Source organism: Pelobates fuscus, chromosome 4 (genome assembly GCF_036172605.1).
Source record: "Pelobates fuscus isolate aPelFus1 chromosome 4, aPelFus1.pri, whole genome shotgun sequence".
NCBI classification, from domain to species: domain Eukaryota; kingdom Metazoa; phylum Chordata; class Amphibia; order Anura; family Pelobatidae; genus Pelobates; species Pelobates fuscus.
Genome location: NC_086320.1, coordinates 15,092,443 through 15,117,250, shown reverse-complemented (window position 1 = coordinate 15,117,250; position 24,808 = coordinate 15,092,443). Strand labels below are relative to the sequence as shown.

General features: G+C 43.9%; 1 protein-coding gene and 1 long non-coding RNA gene across 2 annotated transcripts in view; both read left to right on the top strand.

Annotated features, from left to right (window-relative positions):
* The window catches only part of OPLAH (5-oxoprolinase, ATP-hydrolysing), a 42,690-nt gene that overhangs the window by 15,951 nt on the left and 1,931 nt on the right, over positions 1-24,808 (top strand). Inside the window, exons 15-27 of the mRNA XM_063450995.1 lie at positions 44-182; positions 856-968; positions 10,178-10,329; positions 10,448-10,608; positions 10,999-11,100; positions 17,178-17,352; positions 17,854-18,038; positions 19,967-20,113; positions 20,802-20,936; positions 21,014-21,163; positions 21,309-21,466; positions 21,571-21,731; positions 23,256-23,353. Coding sequence (XP_063307065.1) covers positions 44-182; positions 856-968; positions 10,178-10,329; positions 10,448-10,608; positions 10,999-11,100; positions 17,178-17,352; positions 17,854-18,038; positions 19,967-20,113; positions 20,802-20,936; positions 21,014-21,163; positions 21,309-21,466; positions 21,571-21,731; positions 23,256-23,353 — 1,876 coding nt within the window. The remainder of the gene's footprint in view (positions 1-43; positions 183-855; positions 969-10,177; positions 10,330-10,447; positions 10,609-10,998; positions 11,101-17,177; positions 17,353-17,853; positions 18,039-19,966; positions 20,114-20,801; positions 20,937-21,013; positions 21,164-21,308; positions 21,467-21,570; positions 21,732-23,255; positions 23,354-24,808) is intronic.
* On the top strand, positions 19,159-19,853 carry LOC134608300 (uncharacterized). The gene is made up of 3 exons (XR_010090732.1): positions 19,159-19,378; positions 19,416-19,535; positions 19,580-19,853. It is a non-coding gene; the product is annotated as an uncharacterized LOC134608300 (long non-coding RNA).

The window sequence follows — 24,808 nt, the reverse complement described above, 5'->3', positions numbered from 1 at the left end:
AGCTGTACTGAGAATCTAGATGTATGCATGTAATCACTCACAGATACATGACAGAGTTTGGCTTCACGATTCCATCTCGTAACATTGTAGTGGACGACATCCGTGTCCGGGGAACTGGTAGCACTGGTATCCGCTGTGAGAGCTGTATCAAGCCTAGCGGACAGCCTGCCCGCGTGGAGACCGTACGTGCTTGTCATTGTTGGTATTCTTTCTCTGTCATTAAATGTATCAATGGGTGTTCAAGTCTAGGGGCCCTTTGGAATAAGAGTCACTAAAACCACTAAGATCTTTTTCATCTGAACGGGGGGGATAACTTGAAAAATGGAATAAAAAAATTAAGTAAACTGTCTTATATAAGGCTAAATATGTGAATTAAAAAACATGTATCTCTGTCTCTGTAATGGTTCACATTTTGCAGGTTCCTCTCCCTCGATAGATGGCCATCTGGAGAATCTGTGATGAGAACAACTGAGCATGTCTAAATCATTGGACATTTGTGTAAAAACGCCCTCTTTCTGCAGACTTTACACCTTCTCCACCTCTTTTAAAAAGTGTTTTCTGATGTCACCCATTAAGTGTTTCCCTTCTGTACAGAACGACATGTTGCTTCATGTAGGGGTTTCACCTTCTTTGGGATCAACAGACTTGATAGGTTGGACTTAAGTTGTTGTTTTTTTTTTACCTCCACTTTGCTACAATTTTAATTGCAACAATACTTTTCTGTGTGCAACACTATAATTTGTGTCTTCATTAGAGTACTTAAGAACACTTTTTAATTTGTTCCGTGCTTCCTCATACAAATAATTCCCATATGCAGCATTATTAACCCAATAGGTTTCTGCCCTTACTGTATAGGTCACTAAATGTTACTTTGAAGATGGGTATAAGGACACCTCAGTGTATCTCCTGCAAGAACTGGCATGTGATCACACCATTCAAGGGCCGGCCATCATAATTGACAAAAACAGGTATGAGAAATAGTGGAAATGTTAATGGTGACATTTACTAGTGAAATGTTAGGAGTTTTTAGCTAATTTTATAACATGACAGGAGGCTTCGTATTTGCTTAAGTCTCTCTTTACTAGAACTCCACAGCAGCACAGAAAAAACAACCAATCCGAAAAAAGTTAGGTACTATAAAACTCCCCTCCCCATGCATCATTTCCTCTTTCTTTGCTGCTCTGCAGTCAGTACAGGTCAGAGTACCACTGCCTCCTGCTTATAGTGGGTGGCTTTGGGTTTTTATTGCTTATATTCAGTCTTTTAGCCTTATAAATGCAGTATTGTTGTAATCCTTAGGGGATTTTATTCTTATATGCAGTATGTTATATCCTTGTGGGATTTTATTCTTATATGCAGTATGTTATATCCTTGTGGGATTCTATTCTTATTATGCAGTATGTTCTATCCATGTGGGATTGTATTCATGTAAATGCAATATTTTTATCCTTATGGCATTTTACTTTTGTATGCAGTATGTTTTTTCCTTATGGCATTCTATGTTTATAATGCAGTATGTTTTATCCTTATGGCATTTTATTTTTATATACAGTAGGTTTTATCCTTATGGCATTTTATTTTTATATACAGTAGGTTTTATCCTTATGGCATTTTATTTTTATAATGCAGTATGTTTTATCCTTATGGCATTTTATTTTTATATACAGTGTTTTATCCTTGTGGCATTTTATTTTTTATAATGCAGTGTGTTTTGTGCTTATGGGATTTTTTCCTGTAAATGCAGTATGTTATAGGCCTTGTGGCATTTTATTTTTTATAATGCAGTGTGTTTTGTGCTTATGGGATTTTTTCCTGTAAATGCAGTATGTTATAGGCCTTGTGGCATTTTATTTTTTATAATGCAGTGTGTTTTGTGCTTATGGGATTTTTTCCTGTAAATGCAGTAGGTTATAGGCCTTGTGGCATTTTATTTTTTATAATGCAGTGTGTTTTGTGCTTATGGGATTTTTTCCTGTAAATGCAGTAGGTTATAGGCCTTGTGGCATTTTATTTTTTATAATGCAGTGTGTTTTGTGCTTATGGGATTTTTTCCTGTAAATGCAGTATGTTATAGGCCTTGTCGCATTTTATTTTTTATAATGCAGTGTGTTTTGTGCTTATGGGATTTTTTCCTGTAAATGCAGTAGGTTATAGGCATTGTGGCATTTTATTTTTTATAATGCAGTGTGTTTTGTGCTTATGGGATTTTTTCCTGTAAATGCAGTAGGTTATAGGCCTTGTGGCATTTTATTTTTTATAATGCAGTGTGTTTTGTGCTTATGGGATTTTTTCCTGTAAATGCAGTAGGTTATAGGCCTTGTGGCATTTTATTTTTTATAATGCAGTGTGTTTTGTGCTTATGGGATTTTTTTCCTGTAAATGCAGTAGGTTATAGGCCTTGTGGGATTTTTCTTCGGTGTCTGTACTTCGGCTCATCGCTGCTTCTACCTCCAAAGCATTTGCCTCCTCTGTCCCCCAAGATCGGGGACCGCGGAGTTCATCTCCGCCAGCCCAGTGTGTTTTTTCCAGCTGCCGGTATGCTCGCGAGTGAGCACGACCACCCGGCGGCCGGATCTTCTTTCCCACGTGGCTGCTTCGCTGCAGCCGTCCCCCCCCCCCCCCCCCCCCCCCCCCCGTGGGTCCCGTGTGTTTTACCCGGTCGCAGGGGTACTCGCGAGTGAGCACGAGTACCCGGCGACCGGATCTTCTTTCCCACATGGCTGCTTCGCAACAGCCGTCTCCGCCGCGGACCACGTGGGTCCTGTGTGTTCTACGCGGTCGCAGGGGTACTCGCGAGTGAGCGCGAGTACCCGGTGGTCGGATCGTTTCCTCCACGTAGAGGCTTCACTGCGGCCGCCTCCGCCCGCGGACCGCGTATGTGCGGGAGGGGGGGGGGGGTGTGCCCACGCGCAGCTCCTTCCCCGCCAGTACCGTTCTTGGCGGAGGTCTGTGGAGGGGCTTTCTCCTCCCCCATCTATAGTCAGGGTGTATTCAGACCCCAACCTAATTCGCTGGCAGTCTGGGAGGACCACCTCCCACCCTGCTCAGGGTGCATATCCATATAGAGACATATAGCAATTATGTGATGAAGCATATATATTATATATTTTTACTTCTATATTTCTTCAAGGGCTGGAGAACAGCCTGTAGGCAATACACCCTGTACTTCTGAGTTTTCCTGCAACAGGATATCCTTATTTTTGGCCACAAGCATTAAGGTCTAACAGTTTCCTGTATATCTGTAGACACATTACCTCTGCCTGGGTTTGCATATTGGAGTTATTTCACCCTAGTTTCCCTGGTTTTCATTACACATATAGGGGGCTCTACACAGATTGACCCCCTGCTATTGTCGGAATACAACACCGGGGTATGCCCTGCTATGTCTGTGCCCCATTGATTGGCCTGCTATGCCTGTGCCCATAAGAACGGCCTGCTATGTCTGTGCCCATAAGATTGGCCTGCTGTGTCTGTGCCCATAAGATTGGCCTGCTGTGTCTGTGCCCATACGATTGGCCTGCTGTGTCTGTGCCCATAAGATTGGCCTGCTGTGTCTGTGCCCATAAGATTGGCCTGCTGTGTCTGTGCCCATAAGATTGGCCTGCTATGTCTGTGCCCATAAGATTGGCCTGCTATGTCTGTGCCCATAAGATTGGCCTGCTATGTCTGTGCCCATAAGATTGGCCTGCTATGTCTGTGCCCATAAGATTGGCCTGCTAGGTCTGGCCCATAAGATTGGCCTGCAATACCTGTGCCCAATAAAATGGCCTGCTATGTCTGTGCCCCATTGGATAGCCTGCTATGTCGGTGCCTACTCGGATGGCCGGCTATGCCTGTGACTATTTGCTTGGCTAACCTTTCTGTGTCCATTCGTTTGACCTGCTGAGACTATGCCCTAAGGACGGGCCTACGCTATTGGTACCGAACCCCTTTTGGCCGCAGGCCTGGGGTAATATCACTGAGGAAAACCCAGTGCACACCAGTGACATGGAGATAGGCAGGTGTCCGGGCAAACACCATTGCCATAGTGTTCGAGAGGACACCAGTATACGGCCATCTGAATATGGCGGGAAGGGTGAAGGCCCTAAACCTCATGCCTGAAGGGCAAAGTTTCTTATGAAGACCCCGGACACATCCACGGTTTACTCCAAACCGGCGACTGCACATCTCCAAGGAGAACTTCGCACCGGCAGGGACCGGTATTCAGACTCCTTCAGGAGAAAGCTGTGTTTTTCCCTTGTCTTTACCATCTACTCTGTATATGCCTCCCGGAGTCCTTATAGGTTCGGTAGTTTTTTCCTGCGTTAGGTTAGCTCCTGGCCCTGTCCAGTGGGATCTACTTTTATTGTTGCTTTTTTGTTTTGTTTTGTTTTTTTCATGACTTCCTTTTCCTATTCGCTCGGGTCGTCGTGAGGCCTGACTTGGTCTCCTCCGACCTCCCGGGCACTCGTGGATTGCGGAGAACGTCTCCAGCTTTCCTTGGACTACCAACAGCCTACCAGGACCCCGCGCGCGCGCACGGGATCCGGATAGTCGGTTGATAGTTTTCCATTCCTTGTTTCCCAGATTGCCCTCAGCCTTATGCTGACATTTGTAATTGGTGCGCCCTACGGTTTTGGTCGCCCTGAATCTCTAGGGACTCTAGTTTGCACCACAGGAGGGTGCGGCCCTCCATCACCTCGATCCGAGTATATTTATTTTCAGGAACAGTGGGCGAATCCTCTCATACGGAACCGGATACTGATTTGTTATTAGAGGGCGCAGCCCCTCACTCGTCATCAACCAGATACTGGGCTGGATACAAAGTACAAGTTGGGTGGACCCATTCTCATAGAGAGAACCGGTCTCGGATGTAGACTCTGCTGTTGGTTATTAACGGGTGCGGCCCGCTCAGGCTAGCACCCGGACGCTCTCACGGTATGCGATCACAGTAGTAGAGAGCGCGGCTCTTTCATGCACTCGACGCTCTACAGTACCGGCCATTTGTTCATCACACAGGCTTGTGCCTGTGCAAGACATTGATGACTACATAGAGGGGCGTCCCTCCGGAATTCAATTAGAGCTGCCATCCACGCTACTGGCTTCGTCCTAGAGGACTGCCTGGTCATGCAAGTATTACATGTTTGGACTAGATCCCTCTATTCTATCTCCCGTGATGGATCTACTGGATCCGGGCTGCTGTAAAACACGCGAGAAATACTCAGAGGTATAACGGGGGGAGTCTCCCATTTATTTACACACACTCCTGGAGATGGTACACTAACGGATGGTCCTCCGGTGTTTTGAGAGTGCAGGTTTTTGGCATATTCGGCACCATATAATACAGAGTTTGCTTTCTGTTTTAGATATCCAGACCATTACTAGCAAACTGAGCAGAAAGTTTCCCCCATGTCAAGATGTCGGGAGATACGGAGACCTTCATGGAGCAAACAGGCACCGCCTTGCTCGGGTAACAACATTAAGGAAGGACTATTGCCCGGTCTGAAGGTAAAACCGTACGTATGGGTCATATGGTAAATCAGGAATCCTCGTTTGTCTTGACTTCTCCGGTCTTTACGATCTTGGGATAAAATCGGAGCGCATACCTGGTGAACATGGTTCGGAGATGGAGGACCCTTCGTCTATACTTTATTCATCCCTCACGGGAGCCGTCTGTTTTTGGATTCGCGCTACCCCCTTTTTTCAACTACCGTCGAGAGGATCTATGAGACTTTACGGAGGTACCTGGTGTACCCCGACTCCTACAGACATCTTTCACTCTTTGATGAGGGCATTGCTGGATGGAAATCTGCGTTCCGGTTGGCTTTTCCCTTCCTTTGAAGGTTTCCAGGATTCGCTATTCCCAGTATAGTCGACCACCGTCCTTCCACACAAGTTCAGTTCGGAACCCTGAATGGACGTCCTTTGGAGTCTTTCTCTTCTGCGTCCAAGGTTTACTCAGTCCATTTGGAATCTTAGAATCACTTAGAATACGGCTAGTTTGGCCACGCTTTTGCCTGCATTATGAAATTATTCTCGGATGAGACATATCACCGGGTAGGACAGGAAGGAACGAAAGATCCTCCTCGGTTTCTAATGCGATTTTGGTAGTGGACTTGGGCGCATTCCTTGAAATTGGAGATCTACCTGCAAGACCGCATCGCCGAATATCCCTGGCACGATCGGAGGACCGGCCATACGGATCATGAGTTGTGACAGGGTGACAGTTTCTTCTCGCGTCCCCAGGTCCGAACTTGACCTTTGATATTAAAACTACAGGAAGGTGGCTGATAGGTCAGCTTGCCAGCTCATGGACCGGCTGCTAGGAAACAAGTCGCAACCACATACAATGGATTTACCAGCGGATGGTACTTTTTTCCGTAATTGAGATGCTTCGTCGGCTGGCATTTTCTTTTATCCGTCTACTGTCAATTATCGAACTTGGAATGTTCAATTAGGATTACTCTGATATTTCCTGCAATAGATACCAGCGACACAAACAGCGTTGGATTGGTGAATTGAGCGTTGAAACAGCAAATACGAAGCCTCCTGTCATGTTATAAAATTGTAGATTATGCTAGCTTTAGTGTACCTATAATCTTAATTTTATTAATGACAGGAGGCGAGTATTTCCCACCCATTCTTGTCCCTCCCTTGTTTAATGTTATAGTTTAGATTATCAGGTACGTATGCAACTCTGTTTGTTGTCTCTGATACCGGTCGCTTGTTCATTATGTCTGTGTTTCTTTTCATAAGTAGGGTTGGGATATCTACATATTAGGGTTAATTTTGGTTGCTACATTGGGTACCTACATGTTTATTCTGAGTACATTTAATTGGATAATCAACCTGTTCGATTCTGTTTTTCTCTCGTTTCAGTTTACAGTCCATCAACACTATCTAGTTTGACGGTTACTCTCGGATGGTGGACATCGTTATATTCATCGTATCTAGGACTTCATTTCTTCCCCATGATGTTCTCTGCCTTTTATTCTGTTTTGTCGCAGCTTGAAAGAGGAAATGATGCATGGGGAGGGGAGTTTTATAGTACCTAACTTTTTTCGGATTGGTTGTTTTTTCTGTGCTGCTGTGGAGTTCTAGTAAAGAGAGACTTAAGCAAATACTCGCCTCCTGTCATTAATAAAATTAAGATTATAGGTACACTAAAGCTAGCATAATCTACAATTATTTAACTTGAGGAATGGGTCACTGAATTTGGAGACGATGTTGCCATACTATGTAATGTACATAATCTGGGTACCTTTAAAGAAAAGGTTTCAGACCCATTGGCCTAAAGAGTTTTTTGTCAATCTTTGTTTTTATTGAGGCATATGATGGTTCAGTACAGAAAATAAAGTGATGGGTTAATGCATGTAAAACATACAGTTTGCTTAAGTGTACACAATAGTTGCATGTATTCCCAAGAGTAGCAGCCTCTTTTTTTTTTTTTTTAAAGTTTAACAGTAAAGTTGTCCGTACAGGTTAAACAGACTAAGCAAATAAAACAATGAGGCATAATCGTTATAATATTGGTATGCTCAGTTAAATGGGTAATTTTCCAAACAGTGCCGTCTAGTATCTGTGCGGAGAGCAACTAATTAAACAACTAGTGGTTAGCTTATATAGCGTTACATTCTGGGATGTCATAACGAGTGGTGGCCTTGAGGGCGATACGCACCCTCACAATATATTGTGGTCGAGTGTTAGTGCTATTTTTCGCCATTAAATAGGCACAACTATGTCAATCCTATCATGTAGTGTAGAGCCTAGATTGTCGTGTGCTGCTGTATAGCGTCGTGGCGCTAGTTGCAGTCTGGTGTGAGTGTAAGGTTGGCGGCTCTCTGTGTGCATGTCCCCATATCCTAGGGGTGAGGGGGGGGGGGGGGTCGTTACCAGAGCAGCTAAGAGCATCCCCGTGAAGGTCCCATCTTCGCCCCCGGGGATCAGTGTGTTTGCATTTTCTAACACATAACCAAACTTAATATAAACTGATAATAAGCGTAATAAACATAATAAGCATAGTCGAGAGGTAAGACAGGTCCGTACTGTTGGTACCGGACCACCGGATCAAGTACAGGGAGCCGATGAAGGGTCTCAGTTCATGTCTTAGGAGTTTTCGCCTCTCTGGGCCGGAAGATTGGAGCTTTGTCAGCTATTGCCGTTTGAGGGTGAGGCTGTGTAGCCGTCGTGCGGCTCTGGCGTGGGAGTCCTAAAAAGTCCAGTATACTTTGGCCTTCCTGGGGGTTCGTGGCTTTGTGTTGTTCTCCATTTGCAGTCACCCACAAAGTTCTGGGGGTTGCCCATTTGTAGGTTATTCCAGCGGTATGTAGCGGTTTAGTAACCGTTTGCATGTCCCTGCGCCAGAGGAGCGTGGCTCTGCTTAGGTCTTGGAAGAATGAAAGACGACATGATTCAAACTCCAATGGGGTCTTGCCCCGAAGTGCAGCCAATAGCCCTAGTTTATCTGACATCGTTTGACATCTGAGTATAATGTCTCGTGATGCTGTGTTGGGTGCCTGCGGCGACTTGGAGATTCTGTACACCCCATCAAATTGAAAAGATTTAGCCTGTTTTGTCGGCATTATCTCTGTTACTAGGCGTCTAACATAATGAGGCAGTTCCTCCAGTGGCACAGATTCTAGTACCCCTCTGATCTTTATATTTTTCCGCCGGCTCCTGTCGTCCAGAAGGTGGACGTGGTTAGCAAGATTGTCCTGGGCAGTTTGTATTTGCTGGATCTTGTCGCCCATTGTGTGGATGCTGTGTGTCAAGTCTGTTATGGCCCCTTCCGTGGCCTGAGTGCGTGCGGTCACTGTTTGGACTTTTGTGTTGAGTGCTGCCAGATCCGCTTCCCACATTAGTTTGAGATTATGTTGGAGGCCTGCCAGCATGCTTTGAATATCCCCTTTCGTGGCAGGGGTACAGTCCTTTGGTGCCAGTGAAGGTTCTGGGCCACGGGGGTCAGGTGAGGGGCTGTTATATGTGGGTTCTTCGTCTGAGGGCACTGGTGAGGCCCCACAGGGGGTGGGAGCTTGCGATGCCCTGGGTGTTTGCAGCATTTGGCTGATGTCCAGCCGCGGTTTCACGGCGGCCGGGGTCGGTTTTGGGGTTTTCCGTCCCATCTCACCTTCTCTAGGCTGGTATGACTGCAGATCCCCAAAGGCAGAGATTTGCCACGGCCAGTCCCTCTCCTCCCGCTCTCCGTATCGTCCGCCCGCGCGGTAGGCCTTACCGCCTCGTTTACGAGTTTTCGTGCCGGGTGTGGAAAAGAACGGCATCAGCTTTACTGGAGGGGTGGTCTGAGTGCTGCGTCGCTGTTGGGGATCACCGGGCTCGTTGTATGGCCCCGATGTCAGCGGATTTTAGAAAAATTTCGTCGGAGCTCTGAGCAATGGCGACTGCTCCGGTACGGTGTTAGGCTCCGCCCCCCGGCCTAAAGAGTTTACCAGTAATTCCAGTATAATTAAAATAAGTAATATATGATGCGTCCTCCTTTACTATGTTGAATAAAATGTGGGTGACTTTACTGATCATGTAACAATCTAGATGACTGGTAAACTCTTGTCTATGACTTGGTGTCCTCAAGCAAACCATTTGCCCAACATTTCCCCATACCCCAACACTATTTAAATTTAGTAACTCCCCATACCCTAATCCTATGTAAATTCAGTGACTCCGCATTCCCCAACTCTATGTAAATTGAGTGATTCCGCATTCCCCAACTCTATGTAAATTCAGTGAATCCACATTCCCCAACCCTTTGTAAATTAAGTGACTCTGTATTCCCCAACCCTATAGAGATTCAGTGGCTGCCCATACCCAACCATATGGAAATTCAGTGACTCCCCATTTCCTAACTCTATGGACATTTGGTGACTCCCTATTCCCCAACTCAATGGAAATTTAATGGCTCTGCAACTATTTGGGATTTCAGATTGTTTTCCCCAAGAGGGTCCTATTTCAAATCAATAAGGATTAAACTTGGTAAATGCTTGGCAATCAGTGACCCGGCCATCTATTGATCTTTGCAGTTCCTCAGCCAAGCTAAAACTCAGGAGTTACATTACTGGTCTCTAAATACTTGTCATTGACATGACATGTAACATGGAGGCAGGAAGCCTCCTACTGCTTCTTATTGGATGACTGTAGACGTTTAAGAAGTCCAAATATGGCCTCTTTTTTTTTTTTTTTCTTACAGCACCATCCTTGTTGAACCCAATTGCACAGCCACTGTTACAGAATATGGAGATATTCAGATCTCAGTAGGAAGTGAGCATCAGCGACCAATTGGGACAGAGCTTGACACGATACAGCTGTCCATCTTCTCCCATCGCTTCATGAGCATTGCAGGTCATTACAGATCCCCATGCTCCTCTATTCTTTACTATTCAATACTTTTGTCCAATCTGGCTTTTTTCTGCACGTGTTTTTTCTTAGTTTACAGTTTGTACTTCTGACTGTTTTACAGAACAAATGGGTCGTATCTTACAAAGGACAGCCATATCCACCAATATCAAGGAGCGCTTGGATTTTTCATGTGCTCTTTTTGGCCCTGATGGAGGTCTGGTGTCTAATGCCCCCCATATACCCGTCCACTTGGGTGCAATGCAAGAAGCTGTCCAGTTCCAGGTGAGATCAGACCTAAAATAACTCAAAAAGATATTGTTGGTTTAGATTCCAGGCTTGCGGAATACTCAGGCTGGAGTTTAACATCCATTTTGTATTAATTCATAATTAATTTACGTATTTATCAAGCAATAAAATCCGTAAAAATTATACAAAGCAATACTTAATAAATGATCAGTAGTAAATAGTTTTCAGTGATTTATTCCTATTCTTTTTATTTCAATCCACCACCTTTATATGTCATCCAGTTTAATTAAAAGTAAATGGAAAGATTAACAAATAGAGTATTATGAGAAAATTTGCTTGGGATGTGTCTGTATCAGACAATATGTAGCACAAACGTATCCAGACTGACTACATTTCTGCTGTATCTTTTGTGTAATTGAAACATAGCTTCGAAATCTTCAGGATGACCTGAAAGAAGGAGATGTCCTCCTGAGCAACCACCCATGTGCTGGAGGAAGTCACCTTCCTGACCTCACAGTCATTACCCCGGTAAGTACTCAATGGGTCATCAGCTAGAGATGATAATTGTGACATTTGATGATCAGGGAGCTTGAGCACTCTGACCTTACATCATTCCTCAAATCTTTGTACCTTTATTAACAGGAGTAGTCCCAGAAGATTGGAAGTAAGCAAGTGTTGTGCCCATTCACAAGAAAGGTAGTAAGGAGGTAGTAAGCGGATGGGGGCCCTAAAGTAAAAAAAGGGGGGAGGACATATTGTCCTCCCCCCTGGCCCCCACCCCTGAGCGGCGGGTGGGGGCCCTAAATACCAATAGGGGGGGGACCTATTTTCCTCCCCCCTGGCCCCCACCCCTGAGCGGCGGGTGGGGGCCCTGAATACCAATAAGGGGGGGACCTATTGTCCTCCCCTCCGGCTCCCACCCCTGAGCGGCGGGTGGGGGTCCTAAATACCAATAGGGGGGGGACCTATTGTCCTTCCCCCCCCCCCGGCTCCCACCTCTGAGCGGCGGGTGGGGGCCCTAAATACCAATAGGGGGGGACCTATTGTCCTCCCTCTCCGGCTCCCACCCCTGAGCGGTGGGTGGGGGTCCTAAATACCAATGGGGGGGGGGGGGACCTATTGTCCTCCCCCCCCCCCCCCAGCCCCCACCTCTGAGCGGCCGGTGGGGACCCTTAATACCAATGGGGGGGGGGGGGGGACCTATTGTCCTCCCACCCCTGAGCGGCGGGTGGGGGCCCTAAATACCAATAGCGGGGGGACCTATTGTCCTCCCCCCCCGACCCCCACCCCTGAGCGGCAGGTGGGGGCCCTAAAAAAAATGTGTCCCCCCCCCCCAGATGACAAGGGGTCCCCAAACCCCTAGTCACCCCCCCCCCCCCCCCCCAAAAAAAAAATATTTCCCTACCAACCCCCCCTCACCCTAAAAATAATGAGTAGGGAGTCAATAAAGCTAAAAACCTGTAAATAAATAAAAATAAACTTACCATTAGATGTCTTCTTTTTTCTAAAATCTTCTTTCTTCAGCCCCCAAAAAGGTCAAATAAAAAGCCAATATAACCGTCGCACTTTAAAAAAAAAAAAAAAATTCCAAAGAACTTTCCCACGCTGTGTAAAATGACACAGAGCACTCTGATTGGGTGGATTTCAAGCCACCCAATCAGAGTGCTCTGTGTCATTTTACACAGCGTGGGAAAGTTCTTTGGTATTTTCCCACGCTGTGTAAAATGACACAGAGCACTCTGATTGGCTTAAACCAACCAATCAGAGTGTTCTAAGCCGTATTGCAGGGCGTGGCAAGGCTTTATAAGCCTTGACCCGCCCTGCGGAGCTCAGTACGCGGCGTGCCATCGAAGAGTGAACAAGGATTAATTTTTTTTGCGCTTGTTTTTTTTTTTTTCAAAGTGCGACGGTTATATTGACTTTTTATTTGGCCTTTTTGGGGGCTGAAGAAAGAAGATTTTAGAAAAAAGAAGACATCTAATGGTAAGTTTATTTTTATTTATTTACAGGTTTTTAGCTTTATTGAACCCCCCCCCTCATATATTTAGGGTGAGGGGGGTAGGTAGGGGGATCATTTTTTTTGGGGGGGGGGAGGGGGTGACTAGGGGTTTGGGGACCCCTAGTCACCTGGGGGACGACAACATTTTTTTTTTAGGGCCTCCACCCGCCGCTCAGGGGTGGCGGCCGGGGGGGAGGACAATAGGTTTCCCCCCCCCATTGATATTTAGGGCCCCCACCCGCCGATCAGGGGTGGGGGCAGGGGGGAGGACAATTGGTGTACCCCCCCTATTGGTATTTAGGGCCCCCACCCGCCGCTCAGGTGGGTGGTGGCCCATCACTTTTGTGGCCAGAAAGAGTCCCTGTGGGTTTTAAAATTCGCCTGCTTATTGAAGTCTATGGCGGTTCGCCGGGTTCGCCCGTTCGCGAACATTTGCGGAAGTTCGCGTTCGCCGTTCGCGAACGGAAAATGTCATGTTCGCGACATCACTATTGAAATCCATGTATTTTTAGATGTTCAAGATCAAAGACAACTTGAGTTTACTTCAGGGAGATCATGCCAAACTAATCTTATTGATTTTTTTTGATTGGGTAACTAAAATAATAGATCAGGGTGGTGCAGTAGACATTGCTTACCTAGATTTCGATAAGGCTTTTGACACTGTTGCACATAGAAGGCTTATTAATAAATTGCTATCTTTAAGTTTGTGTCAGGGTACCTGTGGTCTCTACCTCCGAAAGAGGTAGAGACTTAGCTGTTCCTCCATCCAGACGGTCTGATGGCTCCCTTCCCCGCGGTCCATCCGGTCATGCTAGGCCGGCCGCGAGGGAGTGACTGCCTTTTACAGCATCTAGGCAGGAAGTAGTCATCAGGACACTCCCCCGGGAACGACCTGTCAGTCAATTGCTGCAGGACCAATCAGGACGCCTCGGAGGCGTGGTTACTGCTCTGAACAGGGTATTTAACAGAGCTTCTTTCATTAGCTCATTGCCCTGTCGTGATTCTAGCTTGTTCTAGTCACTCAGTGCTTGTGTATTCTATTATCCCTTTTGGTTTTGACCCGGCTTGTTTACCTACTCTGCTTATCTCTGTTACCCTTGATTCGGCTTGTCTCTCGCTTACCTGTCTTCTGTTACCCTCGACCTCGGCTTGTCTTTGACCATTCTATACTGTACTACTTACGTTAGTCCGGCCATTCTAAGGTCCGGTATACGTATCTGGCTACTGTTTGTACTCTGCGTGTTGGATCCCTGTCCCGATCCTGACAGTTTGGATTCCAATATTGTTGAATGGGTAAGGCAGTGGCTAAGTGACAGGCAACAGAGGGTTGTAGTCAATGGAGTATATTCGAAGCATGGGTTTGTCACCAGTGGGGTACCTCAGGGATCTGTACTTGGACCCATTCTCTTTAATATTTTTATTAGTGATATTGCAGAAGGTCTTGATGGTAAGGTGTGTCTTTTTGCTGCTGATACTAAGATATGTAACAGGGTTGATGTTCCAGGAGGGATAAGCCAAATGGCAAATGATTAAACTAGAAAAATGGTCAGAGTTGTGGCAGCTGACATTTAATGTGGATAAGTGCAAGATAATGCATCTTGGATGTAAAAACCCAAGGGCAGAGTACATAATATTTGATAGAGTCCTAACCTCAACATCTGAGGAAAGGGATTTAGGGGTGATTATTTCAGGTGACTTAAAGGTAGGCAGACAATGTAATAGAGCAGCAGAAAATGCTAGCAGAATGCTTGGTTGTATAGGGAGAGGTATTAGCAGTAGAAAGAGGGAAGTGGGAGACCTCACTCTGAGTATTGTACGCATTACTGGAGACCGTATCTCCAGAAGGATATTGATACTTAGAGAGAGTTCAGAGAAGGGCTACTAAACTGGTTCATGGATTGCAGGATAAAACTTACAAGGAAAGGTTAAAGGAACTTAACATGTATATCTTGAAGGAAAGACAAGATAGGGGGGATATGATAGAAATATTTAAATACATAAAGGGAATCAACACAGTAAAGGAGGAGACTATATTTAACCCCTTAAGGATGGGGTAATTTAGATTTAAGGACATTTTGATCTGAAATTTAAATTTCACTTTGAATTTCCATTTTAGTGAATACGTCTGCTAATTTGTAATGTTGCTCTTTCAGTGGCTTCCTTGGTGATGATATTGATTCATGACTAATAATTGCTGCCCCAAGTGGCATGGCTGTTTAGTGTACGGCAATATGGAACACTAGACATGCACTTCTCATGACCATAATTTCCATTTTATATGATTTTATTATATTGGTTTATTGGGACATAATTGCATCTAGGTGGTTATTATAATTATTATTATTATTATTATTATATAGCTTGTGCTTATTATTATGTTGCGTTATTATTTATATACCACAGAGCTTTACAATGGGTGGACTAACAAACCTGTAATTGTAACCCGGGGCCAGTATAAACCATTATCTGGAAATCTATTCATAAACAGGGCTATACAAAGGACACGAGGTCACACATTTAGGCTGGAAGAAAGGAGATTTCATCTAAGGCAAATAAAAGGTTTTTTTTTTTTACATTAAGAGCAATAAGGATATGGAATTCTCTGCCTGAAGAGGTGGTTTGGTCAGAGTCTATACAGATGTTTAAACTGCAATTGGATAAATACTTGCAAAAACACAACATACAGGGATATAATTTCTAATTAGTGGGGTAATAGCTGCTTGATCCAAGGAGACATCTGACTGCTGTTTTGGGGTCAAGAAGGAATTTGTTCCTAGTTTGTTGCAAAATTGGAAGCGCTTCAGACTGGGTTTTTTGCCTTCTTTTGGATCAACAGTGTAACGGACCGTTTCACTTACAGGAGGATAAAACCCAGTTTAGGCGATAATCCCCTTTCCAGATGCACAGGCAGCTACTGCAAACACCATTCTCCCGACTGGAACCACACGAACACTGGAACAGCTGAACAAGAAAAGCAGACATCGGCTTACACTCTTGGCAGTCAGCATACAATCCCATTCCCCCAAAGACCGAGACGACACATCGCTTTGAGGGTTAAACAAGAACTCTGGACTGGGACACCCAGTCTGGCTTTTATTACAAACAAGTACATACAGGACACTCCCAGGGGGAGGATGAATTTAACCAATCACATGGATGTACCTCCCACACATTTCCTCCCCTTAGATTAGCACTTAACATAATTATACCGTACACCCTTTTCCCCAATTCCTGGATGTACCCCAAATACATATGCTACACCTCCAAAACAGGTATCCCCTGATAGCCCTTATTCAGGGGGACAACATATTCAAGAATCAGGTCATTCGGATGAATGGTTCGGGAGATATGAGGTTCCAAAGATTTGACCGACCGCATGGGTAAAGTATCCGAAAACAGTTCCCTGCATTTTGGCCCTGCGGTCGGTCACAAACAAGTGAATGAAACAGACGAATTACTTGGGTTATAGAGACTAAGGGGGATTCGCATGAATCCCCTAGTTCGTATGTTTCTTTCTACCGAACGGCGGGTCATTCGGTAGTTTCTATACGAATTTCTGGGAGTATGGAGGTCTCAGCGGTGTTTGCCTAGTCGAGTGTCCGATTTCAGTTCCAGACACTCGACGGCAAAACACCGCTGTTCGGTAGTTTAAGATGGCCGCCGCCACGTGTTTGTTTCCCGAATGGCGGCCACCCAGAGGACAAAGAATACATTACATGGATTGCCAATTACCTGTTTGCAACATTGTTGCAAACGGTAATTGGAGGCACACTTATTCCTGGGTGGTCTGGTTGTTCGGTAGTTTCACTCAATATAATGAATGGAGTGATTCTAGCGAACAATCAGATGAATGCTGCATACATATCACCCAGGTTAAACTTAACACATGAATACATATACAATATACAGGCAGTACAATAGAATATGCTTCACAGTCTTAAAGGGACAGTAGTCCCAAAATGTCCATCGCTGATTTTAAAGGGCCAGTAGCAGCAATATAAATTATTACATGCCCAAATATAGTTTTTAAAGTGCAGCATGTCCAGGGGCCATAGTCAGCGGGCAGGAGGCTAGCAACCAGGCCTCTCCAGTTCACAGTGGCGAAGCTGGTTTCGCCACAAACAGCAAAAACATATGTGAGGAAGGCTAAACTTGATGGACGCAAGTCTCTTTTAAGCTATGTAACTATGTAACCAGTCAAGTTGGACACACAGAATCAGAGTGATTGAGGGCCCTGCTCAATGAGCTTACATGCTAGAGGGATTGGGTTGAAGTATTAGGGAAGTAGATTGGTAGAATAGTATTCATTGAAGACTTAATGTGTTTTTATTTATTTTTTTTGGAGCTATTAACAGTTTAATTGATATGCTTTTGTGAAAGTGAGTTTTCAATGATTTTTTGAAGGAGTGGAGACTGGGTGAACATCTAACGGAGGAGGGAAGGGAGTTCCACAGGAACGGTGCAGCCCTAGAGAAGTTATAAATCTGTTTCATTAAATTTTTATAGACAAAAAAAAACATAAATCAATTTTTAGTGATTTCCCACTTTGGGCATGAATTTAAAAATGTTTGCAATGTGTTACATCCTTGTCTATTAAACGCTGCAGGTGTTTCGTGTTGAAGTCCCTCGTCCTGTTTTCTTTGTTGCTTCTCGCGGGCACCACGCTGATATTGGTGGTGTAACACCAGGTTCCATGCCGCCACACTCTAAATCCCTGCAGGAAGAGGGAGCTGTTTTCACATCCTTTAAACTGGTGCGAGGCGGTGAATTTCAGGAGGAAGGTGAGAGCAGCCTTGTATGACTGAAGGGTAGGCAATGATTAACTCTAGTGCGGAACAGGAGATGATTGGTTTTAATCATTTTTAATCAATTAGAATGTCCAATATGAGATTGAAAGCATAGAAAATGAGCGGCACGCTTACAATTCTTACACTTCTCCCATATTTTGATTGTAAGCTCTACACTATTGTTTGTTTTTTATTTAGTGTGCTAAAGTATATATCATTAGTGTGGGAAGAGGCTAATAAAATGTGGTTTATTATATACATTGCTTATAGATTACAAAAGCGCCTTTATTCATGGAACCTTTTTTGTTTGTTATAAAATGCAATGCCATTATGTTATACGTGGGAACCTTTGCTATAGTGAAACCTGTAATAAGAACAATGTACCTGAGACCTAAAGAGATTCTAAATTGGCTATTACAAGTTTTGCATTTTGTTCATTTTTCTTACACAGGGCATATTTCATGTGACATATTTCTTTGTCTATTGTCTTTTCAGCTGTCACAGAGGCCTTGATGGCTCCAGGTCTTATCCCAGGGAGCAGTGGAACCCGTAGTCTACATGACAATATATCGGACCTTCGAGCACAAGTGGCAGCCAATCAGAAGGGCATCCAGCTAGTTAATGAATTGATTGATGTGTATGGGCTGCAGGTAGTACAGGCTTACATGAGTCATATTCAGGTAAGATGCTCATACACTGGAAGCGAGCAAATTTGAATGAACCCTAAAACTTCTTTAGACATTGACCATGCTCTTGGCTAACCGGAACACCCTGCCGAGACACATTTATCCAGAGTAAATAATTACAATCTGCGTAGACAACACAAATGTGATACTGTCTGCATCTATGTGAGAAAAATGGATTCGAATGAATATTCTATTGAATTACCACTCATAACATTGCACTAAGTGTTTTGCCTGGTTGCATTCCTGCTGTAAATTGGGTTTGCAGGTTTTGTTACAAATGCATTACAAACATTTATATCTATCTGTATCTAGCACAGCAGTGCCCTACCCCAAATGCTCACCATGTCTGGTATGATTTGTTATGAGAGGGGCGTATTTGTGTAAACAGTCAGGGATGGCTAAAGCAGGGGTGTATATTTGAATAGTGTTAGGATCTTTCACTGGAGGGGTGTATGAGTGTGTATAGTGTTAGCGTCTGTTATTGGAGGGCTGGATGTGTGTATAGTGTTGGGGGTCTGTATGTGTGTATGGTAATAGGGTCTGTTAATGGAGGGCTGTATGTGTGTAGCGTGATAGGGTCTGTTATTGGAGGGCTGTATGTGTGTATAGTAATAGGGTCTGTTATTGGAGGGCTGTATGTGTGTATAGTGTTGGGGTCTGTTATTGGAGGGCTGTATGTGTGTATAGTGTTGGGGTCTGTTATTGGAGGGCTGTATGTGTGTATAGTGTTAGGGTCTGTTATTGGAGGGCTGCATGTGTGTATAGTAATAGGGTCTGTTAATGGAGGGCTGTATGTGTGTATAGTAATAGGGTCTGTTAATGGAGGGCTGTATGTGTGTATAGTAATAGGGTCTGTTAATGGAGGGCTGTATGTTTGTATAGTGTTAGGGTCTGTTAATGGAGGGCTGTATGTGTGTATAGTAATAGGGTCTGTTATTGGAGGGCTGCATGTGTGTATAGTAATAGGGTCTGTTATTGGAGGGCTGTATGTGTGTATAGTGTTAGGGTCTGTTATTGGAGGGCTGTATGTGTGTATAGTGTTAGGGTCTGTTATTGGAGGGCTGCATGTGTGTATAGTAATAGGGTCTGTTAATGGAGGGCTGTATGTGTGTATAGTAATAGGGTCTGTTAATGGAGGGCTGTATGTGTGTATAGTAATAGGGTCTGTTAATGGAGGGCTGTATGTTTGTATAGTGTTAGGGTCTGTTATTGGAGGGCTGTATGTGTGTGTATAGTGTTGGGGTCTGTTAATGGAGGGCTGTATGTGTGTATAGTGTTAGGGTCTGTTAATGGAGGGGTGTATGTGTGTATTTTTAGGGTCTATTATTGGAGGGGTGTATGTGTGTATAGTGTTAGGGTCTGTTAATGGAGGGGTGTATGTGTGTATTTTTAGGGTCTATTATTGGAGGGGTGTATGTGTGTATCGTGTTGGTGTCTGTTATTGGAGGGGTGTTTAGTGTCAGGGTTTGTTGAGTGATTTAAGAGAAAGAGGTTTGGAAGATTTATTTTTGCATATTATGGGTAGTCTTAGAAAGTTTGAGAATTATTTTCAATTCTCCTTGCCCTATAACCACATTTCTTTGATTTCCTTGTCCTCAAAACCCCAGACTCCATCAGTAAGGGTTTAGTGTCAGGAGAACTAGCTTTACCAGAGTTTAGTTTAGGATCAGGAGAATAAGATTTAAAGGGACATTCTTAGCACCAAAACTACTACAGTCCCTAGTACTTATTTAAGCACTGCCATAGGTGGGAACTCATGACCACACATGCAGACTACGACCCTTAATGGGTGTTGTTATATATGTTAGAGTGTTTTTTTAATGTGTTTTTATATATATATATACATATACATATACATATGTTCTTATATTTGACCTGTGATCGTATCTCTATCTCTGATATTTCTGTGGTCCGACCCTCAGGCCAATGCAGAGGTAGCTGTGAGAGACATGTTGAAGGACTTTGCAGACCGATGGGAACGTCAGACAGGTGTGCTGGAGGTGGAGTCAGTCGATCACATGGACGATGGCTCGCCAATCAAACTAAGAGTACAAATTAATAAGGAGGAGGTAACGCTATGTGTCACTAATAAAATGCAGCTAAGATGTTACAAGGTATAGGCGTTCAAAGTGTCGCTGTGCTTGCCTTGCCTGATTCTGTGTAGAGCTTGAAAGTGCCATAAATGATCTCCCTTAATATTTAATGATAATAATGTAAGGAGTTAAAGTGATCTCATATAGGAACAGATTTTAGACTAGCCTTCCTAAGTTAGGACCAAGTTATGACTCAGAAGAGCTAACGTAGAAGCTCCTGGCTCTCCATGGAAAGTAGTGGAGACGGGGAGCAGCACCTGTAGGCCCCTACGTGTTAGCCTTGTATCTACCATAGTAATACATATTAGCCTTGTATGGGCAACTTGTCCTTGCGATAAGCTTGCATATTAGCCTTGTACATGAAGTAACCCTGTCCACTGAAACAGTATATAGTTGGATCGAGTTACAGCTGGTACTAGCACGTGGGACTACTATTACGTTATGTGCAGATCATCATCTTACTGTGAAGATTTGAAGAGCAGGTGTCATGGGGCCCATCTAATAATTAGACTATAGTAATTTTAATATATTGCACAGTTTGCTAACTTTCATAGACTATAATAAGCAATGACTGAGGGTGGATGGGAGTTTCATACAAGCGATGAAAAGATACAGTGATAAATGTATTACTTTTTAAGATAAAAAGCTCTTTGTTCTCTTGCAGGGCAGGGCTATATTTGACTTCAGTGGATCTGGCCATGAGGTTTTCGGGAACTGCAATGCCCCTCGTGCCATCACTTTCTCTGCTCTTATTTACTGTTTGCGTTGCATGGTTGGTCAGGATATTCCGCTAAATCAGGTAGATACTAAATGCAAGCACATATTTCCATGTCTCCTGTGATTCAGCCTTTGACATGTCTTCTTTCTCATCTTCAGGGGTGCCTTGTACCTATTCATGTCGTCATTCCCAAAGGATCCATACTGGACCCATCTCCAGATGCTGCTGTTGTGGGGGGAAATGTTCTTACGTCACAAAGGATCGTTGATGTGATCTTTAAAGCTTTTGGGGTCTGTGCTGCATCACAAGTAAGATGTGTTAGAAATACAAACCTAGGTGTAGCTGTGTCTACATAGTTTGTATTGGAAGGAATGCAAGATGTGGTAAAGACACTGCTTTCATTTATTCAGAACCTCAAACTATTACTTTCTTTATTTTTTGTCTGTACCACAGGGCTGTATGAACAATATCACCTTCGGGAATCAGAGAACCAGTTACTATGAAACTGTAGCAGGGGGAGCAGGTGCAGGACCCCACTGGAATGGAAGGAGTGGCATCCACACCCACATGACGAACACCCGCATCACGGATCCTGAGATCCTTGAGAAGCGGTACATTGCATACAAATTACAATATAAAGTGGTTGTTAGCCATTTGCATGTTGACGACAATCACAAAGTGTGTGGCTACCATGTCATGTCTTTTTAACTCTTAGATACGGTGTGGTTCTGAAGCGATTTGAGCTGTCACCTGGATCAGGTGGTCTTGGTCAATTCCGTGGTGGGGATGGAGTTATCCGGGAGCTGCTCTTTAGGAATGATTTTATTCTGTCGGTGTTGACAGAACGTAGAGTGTTCAAACCCTACGGACTCCAAGGTGATGTTCTGCATGGATATGATACTTATTCCACCATCTTCATGTAACATTTCTCCAATCTCTGCTCTCATCATCAGCCTTTTAAACTTATTGATCAAACTTGATAGTAAACCTGCCCATTCCCCCCCTCCCACCCCCTCAAACTCATTACATAATTAAGCTGTTCAGGTCTTCTCACTGATCAATTTGTCTGTTTGCTTTCTTTTAAAGCTATCTTTGTTAACATTTCTTTAATTACTTGCAGGGTAAGGATATTTAGAAGTGTGTGTGTGCTTAGATTTGTTCATCACAATACATTTGGGGAAACACAACACCAAATGTTTCCAGTTAGACCTTGAACAGTAGGTTTGACATTGAAATTAGTGCTTTGCACCAATTTGTTTTTGTCTTTTTTTGTTTTGTTTTTTAAGACTGCGCTCATTACGTAGCCATAAGATGAAATTCCATATAATATCTATTAGAAACTCATGTCCTCATGTCCTCTGTAGTCAGAAGGTTCTAGATATGCATGGGTTATGGAACCTAACAGTCTTAGGTGACTATGCAGCATTTGACCCAGATTGCTAGACCTATCGGATCCTTACTTCAGTTACTCTCTCTAGACATAACAGTGAAAAGGCTTTTACTAGCTTTATCTGGGCATCTAGATATTAGTTTGTTTGTTTTGCTTTTTTTTTTTTTTTTTTTATTTCTTTTGTTTTACTCGCTTTGTTCAGTTGAGGTGGCTATGGTGCTCTAAGGTAACTAGGATAATTAAATAGTCTTCCCAATAATATAAGGGTATCGTTACTAAACTGGAATTGTGATGAAGTGAGACAGAAATTGTAAACTCTTGGCAAAATGACCATTTGGAAAAATATCTGTCAATTCTCTATAATTCTCAGGGGTTCAGGGAACACCCCAATAATCTATTCAAATATCAATACATCAACACATTCATTCATGGTTAAATACTTGGACGGTTTGTGTAATAGTGTCCAAATGTTTTGTGTGTCACTGTAGGAGCATTTCTATGTGTGTTTCACTGTAGGAGCATTTCTATGTGTGTGTCACTGTAGGGGTATTTCTATGTGTGTGTCACTGTAGGGGTATTTCTATGTGTGTGTCACTGTAGGGGTATTTATATGTGTGTCACTGTAGGAGCATTTCTATGTGTGTGTCACTGTAGGAGCATTTCTATGTGTGTGTCACTGTAGGAGCATTTCTATGTGTGTGTCACTGTAGGGGTATTTCTATGTGTGTGTCACTGTAGGGGTATTTATATGTGTGTCACTGTAGGAGCATTTCTATGTGTGTCACTGTAGGAGCATTTCTATGTGTGTGTCACTGTAGGAGCATTTCTATGTGTGTGTCACTGTAGGTGCATTTCTGTGTGTGTGTCACTGTAGGTGCATTTTACTATTCCTGGCTCTTCCCTGCTCTTGTTCCTTGTTCAGTATCTAGTCACATCCTTTGCTTTTCCTTATTTTTCACCCTTTTTTCAATTTTTCCAGAACATTCTCACCCACACTCTTTTCTCTCCAGGGGGGTCTCCTGGAGCTCCAGGGCTAAATCTTCTGCGCCGCAGAGACGGGAGAACGATTAACCTAGGAGGGAAGACATCAGTGCCTGTAAAGCCTGGGGTAAGAATGCCTCCCCATCGGAAATAATTATCAGTCACCTTACACTGCCTCCATAACACATGATGAAGAACGGGCTGTAAGAACAAGAGCCCTGTCTATCCTTTTATTGATTATTGGTTTGGTTTCTGTTAATTTCAGCAAAATGTAGTTCAAAGTGACACTGTCACAGTTTGGGCGCTTTGCTGAATTCGTAAAGTCCTCGGATGGTGATATCGCCCAGGGGGCATGTAAGGGTGAGATTTACATACCAGAGCCTGTACGTCATGGGCATGGACATCTTGTTCAGTCTGCTCCAACATGACTGCTGTACTCTCATGCATGTGCAAGAGTACAGCATTGAGATCTGTAAGGAAACGAAGTGCATTTAAACCTCCTTCGGTAGTTTCCTCCCGAACCGCCAGAGCCTAGTGAATATAGCTCTCCGATCGGCAGTTAAAGTAGACGAAATCCATACAAAATACAAATAGCTTTATAAGATAATTCCCTTAATAAAGCATACGAATCCCCAAACATCAGCCGAAGTCAAGAAGAAGGGTACAAATAGAACTGAGCTTTAATGATCATACACAGGCTTTTATGCAAGTCCCCATGCAAGGGGACATCCCACAAGGAGGGACAGAGATTAACCAATCGGGCACAGCAAAAACATAGCACACATCTACAATTCCCTTCCCTAGTCCTGGAGATAATCAAGTCTGATAAAGTAGTAACTTGATTATCTCCAGGCAGAAAAATCACAGTTTTCCCCAATATCTGGAACACCCATTTATACATGAGGTATCCCCACAATATGTCCCCTGATAGCCCCGATCTGGGTGACCAACATATTCAAATTTCACCCAGATCGGTTCAGGGGTTCTCAAAAACTATGGAAGTCTTCTGTGACCGGTTCAGCGTGAGTGGGCTGCCCAAAATAGTTCCACAAGTTTGAGTGGTTTTGCTGGTCACTTCAGTAAAAGGGGAAAAACGAACAAAGTACCGAATGGATCCCCCTGGCTCCTAGCAGCAATTGTTCCCCTCATTCGTATGCACAACCGTACCGAATAGCGCTCTTCTATCTAATCGGTACATATAGATCCAGCGTTCGTGTGTTAGGGACCGGTGTTCGGGAAGTCGAGTGTCCGATTTTAGTTCCAGACACTTGACGACCAAGTCCCGCTGCCTTTGTTCGTCTGAAAAAAGATGGCCGCGGTTTTCTCAGCCACGTGGCGTTCGGTAGTACGAACGCTGGCCGCACACATAGAGAGTTTAATTGAAGCAGGCTTTGAAGTTTAATGAGCCAGGGGGTGGTGTTTGTTCGGTAGTTACATCTACCGAATGGAGAATGAAGAAATAATGTATAAAAAGGGTAATTTCTTCACAAGGTCTATGCAGGATTCTCCATAGACACAGCCAATTCCCTGTACTGGTGACGGCTGTCAGGATTGACACTTAGACTAGTAGTCCCTAGTTTGT